Source organism: Rhagoletis pomonella, unplaced genomic scaffold (genome assembly GCF_013731165.1).
Source record: "Rhagoletis pomonella isolate Grant_MI unplaced genomic scaffold, Rhpom_1.0 Rhpom_scaffold_00005, whole genome shotgun sequence".
Taxonomy (NCBI): Eukaryota; Metazoa; Arthropoda; class Insecta; order Diptera; family Tephritidae; genus Rhagoletis; species Rhagoletis pomonella.
In genome coordinates this window covers 78,888,136-78,898,346 of record NW_023458559.1, presented here as the reverse complement: position 1 = coordinate 78,898,346, position 10,211 = coordinate 78,888,136, and the positions used below count along the sequence as shown (strand labels likewise).

Here is a 10,211-nt window from a genome sequence, read left to right as displayed (position 1 = left end):
CATTGAATGCAGTAAATGTGAAATAAAAAAGAAAACGAACAATTTTATGATCAAAGGAAACGTTTTGCATTTGTTTACAAAATATTTTCATTGCATGCCCCGCACACCCGGCATTATTTGTGTGTCCGTCTTTTGCTGGTGTGCTTGCGAGAAAATTGTAAATTGAAAATTGTATGGCCGCTTGCGGTGAAATTTCGGCACAATTGACTATGGAAATTGTTGCGATTGAACCTTTTTGGCTTTGGTCTTTTGTATGCTCCCCCTTCCGCTGGCATTGCCAACATTCCGTTGCCATTTTACTTTACCAACAGTTTCTTTACTACCCGCTTACATTAAGAGTGTATCGAGAAAATTAATGCGACTTTACTTCAACTTGCTTTTGTACCGAGCAGCGGGATGTCCTGTGACCTGCTTTTGTGCGCGCGCTCACACAGGCTCACATTCTAGCCCGGTGCATACAAAGTGCTACATACATAAATAATTTAATTAGACCACATATCGACATGCACACATATGTAACTGTAGATATATTAACTTGACTTTTGTAATAGAAAATTCACGTGAAGCATGCTGTCTGATGGCATAGAAAAGGCGGAGTTGTTGTGGCAGTGATGAAATACGTACATACATATGTGGAATGGTTGCCATACTTTTGTTTTCAAACAGCGGTTAGCGTATAGTAACGTCTTAGACGGTAATAGCTCATCAATCATTTTTTAAATTGGTAAGGCGGGTATTGCGAATGAAAATGGAATAACGTCGCACTTTAAATTTTTAGGTCAACATTGGCACACAATAACATTTTAGATAGTAAAAATTAATAATAAAAAATCTTATGAATTTTATACGAAGAGCGATTCAAATATGTATATGTACACATGTATATGTATAACAAGTTCTCAAAAGATGCTCATTGGATTGATTCCCTTAGCACTCCAAGGCCATCGCATTCGATGCTGTTGTCAATTTGATTTCCGCAGTCGTTAGCTATACAGTTTTGGGGGGGGTGAAATAACACAAACGGCAATAACGCAAAATTTGCTTTATTTCACTTTTAAATGGGAAATAATACCAAAATCTGAGTTTTGCTTTATTTCCAACAAAGGTTGGAAATAAAACAAATTTTGCCTTATTTCCCATTGCTTATTTATACTATTTGTAAAAAAAAACACAGTTTACTGACAGAAGCAAAAAGAACTTTGTTGATTCCAAAAATACAGTTAAACCAAGGCACATTGAACAGGTATTATCAGTATAGCAGCTGATTTGATTTATATCAAATTATTTGTTCTCGAAAATGTCAAATATTTTACATTTCTTCTCAAAAAAATTCTAAATTGTTAAAATCTATTTGCATGTGAAACATTTTCCATACAAAACCAGCGATTAAATAGCAGCTTTTGGAAAGCTCGACCAACTCAGCAGCACAACCGCTGATTACTGGACCTGGCACAGGATGGTGGATCAATGCTTCGAGAAGCGAACCAATTTACTAAGAAAGAAAGCTGCAACAATTTTCATTTTTTCAATTTAAATTTTTTACCTTTTTCGTATTTCGCATGGCACGCTTTGATGTAGAAGAAAAAAATCAGAACAGTTTTTGGCACCTTCGATACCAGAAGCAACAACAAAATACAGGCAAATGTTGTTTTTGCTCAAATGCTCTAAACCTGTTTGATAGGCCTTGAATTAAACAAAAAATGTGATATAATTCATATGAAGAAAGTAATATTCACAAAATATTTTTACTTATGAAAAGTCTAACAAAATATAGGAAAAGCATCGTCTTTAAAAACTGCTCCGCATATTGGACATAGCGCTTTTGTATGAATTTATTCTGCATGCTTTTTAATATGTTGTTAAAAACATTGCTGGAAAACCTTAAAATGTTTGCATGGAACCATGTCGCAATAAACAGATGAAGTAATAAAACGGATTTCTCGCTTTATTTTCTGACATTCGGCTGCCTTATAGTCACATTTTATAGGCAAATTTTCAAATAAAGCAGTGGCACCTGGTAAATTCCACTATGGGTGGGATGCAGCATGCAATAACAGCATACACAATAATTCCCATTACTTGGACATTAGAAAGCAGTTTCAGAAGTGAACTAGTGTTATTTTATAATTTTTCCTTTTTCTAAACGGTTATAATGCCACCAGTACATAATTGCGAAAGGAGGGGAGGGGCGGGGGACGCGAGCGCGTCGTGGAATGCGGCGCGGGGTGGCGCGGGACGGCGCGCCAACGCGGACCGCCGCGACGCCGGGCACTTTCAAAATTGTATACTTACAAATCCGTCCATTTAACTTGTTCATGTACTACTTTTTGTCAAATGTAACTGGGTGACTACGTACATATGTGCACTAGTTTGCTTTATTACTCAAATTGTTAAGTATAAAAGTTGGTCTTATTGCTCAACGAGAAATGAAATAAAGCAAATTTGTGTTATTTCACATTCAAATGGGAAATAACACAAATTTGCGTTATTGCCGTTTGTGTTATTTCACCCCCCCACAGTTTTGCCATATTCAGAAGTAAAAATTTGTGCTGAGTCTTAAAGAGCAGTAACCCGCGGACGTAAAAACGGAGAACGTGTCTGCTGGCACGATCTACCTTATGGGATCTGCGTGTTAACAAAAACTCACCACCGCATGACCATGAAGTAGACGTTGCTTCTCTCTCTTTCTATCAACAGCAAACTTGATATGTTTACGTACTTCTACGATATGCTACGTACGCGTTCGTGTGTACATATGTAAATGAGTACATAGTATGTACAGGGTGGGCCAAATAAAATCGACCAATGTTAAAAACCCGAATAATTTATTCATTTGCTAATATAATTGTATGTATTTTTGCAGATTGTAATTAAATCCTTAGAAATTCATTATGGATAATTACAGTATACAGCAACGTATGTATGTATTAGAATTATCGAATTTTTCTATTCTTGTCAACGACCAATTTTTATGATCGTCAATATTTTAATTCAAGATCAGCTGCCATAGCTTTCTTGATTAGCAGTTGGGTCGACCGTTTTGAGGAACGAGGTTCCTGGAAGAAGTGTTCATCAAAATATTTCCACTGCAGACAACGTGGAAGCTGTGCGGCAGACTGTCGCAAATGATCCATCTGTCTCAACTTGGCGTCGTTCCGGCTAATTGGGCATTTTCAGAACCACAGTGTGCAGAATTTCAAGTTGGATCTTAAGACGCACCCATATAAAATTCAAATTATGTACATACTGCTACCGCAACATCACCAACAACGTAATCTTCTTGGCGAACGTTTCATTTTTTTTATGCATATTCAAAAGACAAAGCGTATGTTGATAAACCTGAGGCTATTAGACAGCTGAAGCAGAATATTGAAGATGAAAGGCGGAGTCTGCGACTACATGGTGTACTGGAAAATGCCATAGAAAATAGCCAGTACTCGAAAAAATTGTGGACATTAGTCGGATGTAATTTTTTCATAAACAGTGTCTCTTAATTTTCATCAAATGTACTTCCTATATAAAAACAAGTAAAAAGTCTAAGTTCAACGTTTTGCTTATATGTGGCAAGCACAATAACCACACCGAGTTTGGTACAAATTGGTAGAACGGTTACCGATATACATATATGTGATCATAAGTGGGCGGTGCCACGCCCATTTTCCAAAATTTTACCATACACGTATTTCTTGGTAAAGAATTGTTGCAATCATCAATTTTGAATAAATTAGCTTCAATATTTACTGATTTAGCGAAGATTTTGTATTTCTCTAAATTACCGTTATATGGGATGTGGGCGTGGTTATCGTCCGATTTTAAAAATTTTCGGCGATTTTTTATGCTGTACCAAGGCCAAAAACTGTGCCAAGTTTGGAAGAAATTGGTGCAGCGGTTACCAATATATACACATGTAACCATAAGTGGGCGTGGCTACGCCCATTTTCCAAAAATTTATAATATTCTTATTTTTCGTTTAAAAATTATTGTAAATATCAATTTTGAGCGAATTATCTTCAGTAGTTACTAAAATATCGCAGTTTTCGTATTTCTGGAAATTACCGTTCTATGAGAAGTGGGAGTGGTTACGGTCCGATTTTACCTATGTAAAGTGTAATATTTAGAATTATTCTTAAAAATACTTTTTTGGGAAGATATCTTAAATTTTTTTCTCTTTCAAAGATAAGTGTGATGAAATCGTCTAGCCTTTTTTCCATTCAAGATGGCAACACTCGTTTTTGCGAGTTCTCGTCATACAAAGTGGTAGATGCGCGCGGTCCCTAGGCGACCGGCGCTGACTGTAGGTCTCTCCATTAGTGTGAAAACTTGAAATTCGAGGAAAAGCTCGGCCAACAAATTAGCAAAGACCATTAACGTATTTAGTAATATTAATTTAGTGGGTCAGAGGAGTAAGTTCATTGATAACTCAAAAGAAGATCATTACGAAATAAAAAGTAGTTCAGTAAAGATTATTTTTACTACAGCTTGAACTAATAATACACAAATTTGGTTTCTCAACTATCATAAGCGAATCAACAATAGGTGTGGAAGTAATTATATATATCAAGAATTAAATTTTAGGATGAATCACGTTCTTCTTTTTGTAAATTTAACTTTATGATGACACATATTTGGCATGCATGACTCTTCGCCTTCAATCTTCTTTGACCTTCAAAGTGCCTCGTCTAGTAAGCCAATTTAATTCTTAATTTTCTCTGCTATTTAAATACTAATACGCGACACTTCGAATTATTTTATTTCATTTTGCACAACTATGTATTTTAATTAAAAGTGCCACAGCGAATACGCGCGACACATTCCTCGTAAATTGAAGAACATTTTAATTAATCTTTATTGAAGCAGAGGAATACGCTAAATATTCCGCTAGTAAAAACTACAATAGTTCAACTATGGTGTCAAATTCTAAGATGCGTGTGCAAAACTTTGAATATTTGCACAAATTTTTAATATTTTACAAATTACATACCTCTTTTTCTAACGAATATTGTATGTATTTCGAAAGCAGTTACTATCAGCTCTGTAATGAACTAAATACATACATACATACATACATATGTATATGCATTGCATATTTGAGCTCAAAAACGACTTCAAAAAGGTGAGTGCCGCTGTAAGAATTTCTTCAATATTTTCCAAAGTAGGGAATTTCGGATTAAAAAAAGAAATAGGGTACACAATGTAATTTATTTTTTAACATTTGCGCCCAATTTTTAAAGTTGTTGGACTAATATATGAACATATTTTGACGATATTAAAATTTATGATTTTCCGGTTAAAACCAGTATATACTCCGCATTTCAACCATTTTCCATATTTCTTCATTTCTAAGTGCAAATTGGATTATATGCAATTTTTGGCTCTTCTTAAATATGCACTCTTAAATTATTAAACAGTGAATTTGAATTTAGAAAGGTAATATTAACTGCTCGGAGCTTTCTATATAGAAAATAATCTTTCCAACCATCCGATATATATACCTAAATTACAGTACTTGCACCGATACTTACCGTTATAAAATGTATAACATATTTATGTATGTATGTACCAATATCGATGATACTTTCATAAAATAAACTCAATTGGTTGAGAGTCTCACAGCATTCACAGCATTGATTGTTAGACTAATTACTCGATTATTTACTCAACTAGTTGGCGTCGTAATTCATTTGCTGCTTCTCTACAAATTTATGTTGCTGATGATTGCAAGTGGAATTAATACTATGTACTTACTACGAGTATTATTGTGTATAAAAACAGGGTGGCTACATCAAAAGAAAAATTTAAAACGCCAACAATAAAAAGGCTGAGAAACCACCATATATGTATGTGGAAACGAACAGTTTTAAGTAGTAGAAAAACAATGTTATATAATTGATTTTGATTGCAAGTTGAAGAGCAAAAACACGCACGCATACGTGTATATACTTGAATGTCACAAATGCAAGAAATCACTAGCAGATCAGCACTACTTCGTTGAGCATCACATAACCAGAGAAACTGTCATAGGCGCCCAGTAGATTTTCTATTAACTACTTGCCACATAATGCATTACATAGTTACATACATATGTACTTGCAACAAGCGGCAATAATCGCGAATAAATAACCAGTGCTTATACGTATGTATATATCTAACTTTGTATAAATGTATATGTATATAACTATATCTATATGTTCATATGAAAGTGTAAGTATGTACCACCCGACCACCACAATTATTCCATCAAATCAATTAACACTTCAAGGCGACAGCGACAATGACTGCGTAGCTGTATGGCGTCCAAGGGCGATCAGATGCGAGCATGTAGCCACCACCCTTCAGGCAAACGGTGACAATTTGCCACATAGTGTAAGTTGACAGGAGAAAAGAGTGCCACTACGGTGACCACTCTTGGTGATGTAGTGGGTATCAGTTCAGCTTTTGTTTACTTTCAGCATTCGCTAGCTTGTACGAAAAAAGCCGAATGGATAGGAGAATTACGGCGGCGAAATAATTAAAACGCCGCCTTTATAATCACGCGGAGGGCATTAAAAATACCAGAGACGGAAAATAAACATTATTTTTTTAAATTTTAACAAAAAAAATTAACAAGTTTTAATCGTCGTAAAACCGTTATAACTATACTCACGTATTTGTGTTCGTAGTAATAAATTAAAAATAATAATAATAATTAATATTTGATTAAGAAGAATATTTCAGTTAAGAATAATGATCATTCAGGAAAACTCAAAAGCTATAGCAGCGTGATTTCCGTTGTATCCTTTTTAGAGGTAGCGACACCCTAATAAGAAGAATAAGTTCCAAAATTTTCACGTCAAAATTTCAGTAAGTTGCGTCTGTATGGCCTTTTCAATTTCATAAATAATCATTGTTTTTAAGCGGAAAAATAAAACTCAATAATAATTATTATCTCTGAGCGAAAAAAATAAAAATCATAAAATAATCATTATTTGTGATCGAAAAAATAAAAATCAAATAATAATCATTTCCGTTGAGCGAAAAATATAAAAATCATAAAATAATGATTAAATGCTGATTTAAATTATTTTACTCATAATAATTACCGTCCCTGAATAATACACACTTTTCCGTACGTCTTTACTCTAGAAAACATGAGCCGGCCATCGAAAATTATAAGTTCGGCGTAATAAAACTTCTTGCTCGGCACATAGATGTGAAACAGCTGATTTACATGTGAAACGTTTATAGAAAAGAAAAATAAAAGCATTTTCGTGTGTGAAGTGATTCGCGTTTTTATTAAATTGTGGACATTAATAAATCAAATAAAATGCTGGGAAGTCGGCGAAACTTAAAAAGGTTGGTAAGCAATAAAAGAAAAGAATTTTTATCTAAACTTCAATATAAACCAACCAGCGAGGTAGTGAGTGTCCCGGTAGCATCTGAACCACGCGATTATGAGTCTCATTTGCAATCAAATGCAAATATAGTTTCTGGAAATGATCCTGCTAACAGTGTGCGTCCAATTTCTTTAAAAGAGCAGCTAAAAGATTGGGCTTTGAAACACAAGCCAAGTAGGGAGTGTTGCAATGATATACTTGCAATTCTTGCTAGACAAAATCTCGATGTCCCAAGGGATATTAGAAGCCTCATACCAAAAAAAAGCAAGTTGGTTATTAAGAGTGTACCTCCTGGGTTTTATTCTCATTTTGGCATAGAAAAACAATTAATGTCTTTTGGTGATTATGTTTCTCAATTCGAAGAAATCGTTTTCGACATAAATGTTGACGGAATACCTTTGTTTAGAAGCTCAAGGGTTCAACTCTGGCCAATTTTGATAAGAATTTTAAACTTTAAAGTCAATAACATTTTGCCAGTAGGTATTTACATTGGAAAACAAAAACCAAAAGATTTAGAAGTTTATTTGCTGGATTTTGTTCAAGAATATGATAATCTTTCGAAGACTGGTATTTGCGTTAGTAATAAAATAGTTAAGCTTAGATTGAGGGCGGTGATTTGCGATGCTCCGGCTACAGCTTTTATATGTGGCACAGTTGGACACACATCTTCCCACGGTTGTTCCAAGTGTACACAGGTAGCACGGAAAATCGATCAGGTTTTGACGTACACTACAAATTCAGACAAACTAATTACAGATGAAGATTTCACGGAGAGGCGACTGAAAAATCACTTCAGCAAAAAGTTTAGGTCAGAGGCTTCTCCCTTGGAAACTCTTAATATAAAAATGGTAAGCCAAATTGCTCTTGACACTATGCACCTTATTGATTTAGGGGTGGTAAGGAAATTTCTAATACGCTTGCTGAACAACAAAACCAGTTTGGAGTACAAAGCTCCTAAGGAAAATCTTAGTACCATTTCGACTAAATTAGTCTCCCTTAGAAAGTATATTCCACTAGAATTTTCCCGTCGACCGCGAGGTTTTGAAGACATTGTTCATTGGAAAGCAACGGAATATCGCCAATTTTTGCTTTATACAGGGATACTGGCATTAAAAGGAAGCATTCATGATGAACTCTACTATGAATTCCTCTTACTCCACTGCTCATGCAGACTTCTATCGTGTCCAAGATCCTACGAAGAAAATATATCGCTTTGTCAAAATATGCTAAGCCTATTTGTGGAAAACTTTCCAATAGTTTTCAAAGAAAATAGTGTGAGCTATAATGTACACAGTCTTTTACATCTTACCGAGTGTGTAAAGCAATTTGGTGTTTTGCAAAATTTTTCGGCCTATGGCTTCGAAAATTATCTTCAGATTTTAAAAGGCTACGTAAAAAAACCACAATGCGTACTCAAGCAAATTTACAATAACGTTAAACACGAAAACCGTCGCATTTCATCACAACAGGAAGGATTTGTAGAAGAGAAAAATCGTGTTAAAAAGTTTGTGACCTCAGAATATATTTTTAGTACCAAATTCCCTGATAACTATTGCTTTATCTTACCGGATATTCCCCTCACAATCAAAAGTTTTGATAAAGAGAACAACCTTGTAATCGGAAAGCGATTTCTAAATCAAACGCATTTTTTTAGTCAGCCTATAGATTCGTTAAAGCTTTTAGGAATATGTTTAGTCGATGAAAATATTAATGACTTAGAGGAGAGTTTTCCCACATCCAAAATTAAATGCAAATGTATAGGCTTACCATATCAGAACAAAATTTTGTTAGTTCCAATCCTACATGGCTGCTTTTAAACAAACACAACTAAATTAAACAATCGAAAACCAAATTGCATGCACACATATATAAGTTATATAAAACTCTAACTTACCTTTTCTATCAACATTTTTCAAGGGAAATCTCAAAAATGCAAAATCGAGCATTGAAGCACCTTAACTCAAAGGACGAACAGGTTCTACTCGAAGGTAAATATTTACTACATTTAAGATTTCCAGGTTTTACGTATTAACTTCATTTTATTATAGGTGAAAAACGATGTGAAAATTGTAAAAGGTTTAGGTGAAACTCCAAATTTCTCATAAATTTCGTATAAAGTTCAAAAATTGGATTTATACAGTGTTTGTTAAACCTTAAGCCATATTTTAATACAATATGGATTAACAAGAAAATATTTAATATGAAAAGCATTGCAAATAGTAAAACTAATCATCGTATATCAGTTTTGTGACTAAGGGTATATTAATATGTTAACTTCGTTATTAAATTGATTATTTTTTGCTTAAAATATGTAACAAAATAGTAGTAGTCGACATATGACCACTTTTGAATATTATTCTTTTGCGTGTTTAATGCTCGTTAATTTTTTATAAGTGAATAGCACATTAAATAACAGGACCCATATATGTACATATGTACATAAATCGAAATGTAAAAAATGTATATATATTTCGAAAATAACTGAATTTCTTTCATTTCTATGAATAAATAACGTAAAAAAATTTTAAGAAATCATCAATTCTAAGAAGGGCAGGGAGGTATTCGTGATAGGTTCTTTTAAACAAGTCACGAAATGGGTAAACGGGGTTTGCCAGGGGACAGGTTTTCTCAGGTCGTCACAGTTCTGCCACCGGAGTCTCTATGCGGTGGCAATCGGTCACTGCCAATGACAACTCCGTGTTAAAGTTGCCGGTCGTTTTCATATAATTGAACCGGAACTGTGATCGGTATCTTCTCTTTCAGACAGGTATGTGATATATCCAGTGCCGGTGCTTTTGCCTGCAGGGCAACTACAGCGAGTGATCAGCTATTCAACTG

The 10,211-nt window shown here is 34.4% G+C and overlaps 1 protein-coding gene across 1 annotated transcript; it reads left to right on the top strand.

The window, feature by feature from the left end:
• The first annotated feature begins 6,634 nt into the window (after positions 1 to 6,634).
• Positions 6,635 to 9,227, top strand: LOC118739655. Its single transcript, XM_036471106.1, has 3 exons — positions 6,635 to 6,840; positions 7,123 to 7,332; positions 7,390 to 9,227. Exons 2-3 carry the CDS (start codon positions 7,304 to 7,306, stop codon positions 9,188 to 9,190), a joined length of 1,830 nt encoding a protein of 609 aa, XP_036326999.1. The 5' UTR covers positions 6,635 to 6,840; positions 7,123 to 7,303; the 3' UTR covers positions 9,191 to 9,227.
• The last annotated feature ends 984 nt before the right edge of the window (positions 9,228 to 10,211 follow it).

Bases quoted from the DNA above. Each gene is read 5' to 3' on its own strand.
- LOC118739655 (XM_036471106.1), top strand. From the start codon at position 7,304: ATGCTGGGAAGTCGGCGAAACTTAAAAAG. The intron at 7,333-7,389 runs GTTGGTAAGCAA...TAAACCAACCAG, and splicing joins AGTCGGCGAAACTTAAAAAG to CGAGGTAGTGAGTGTCCCGG.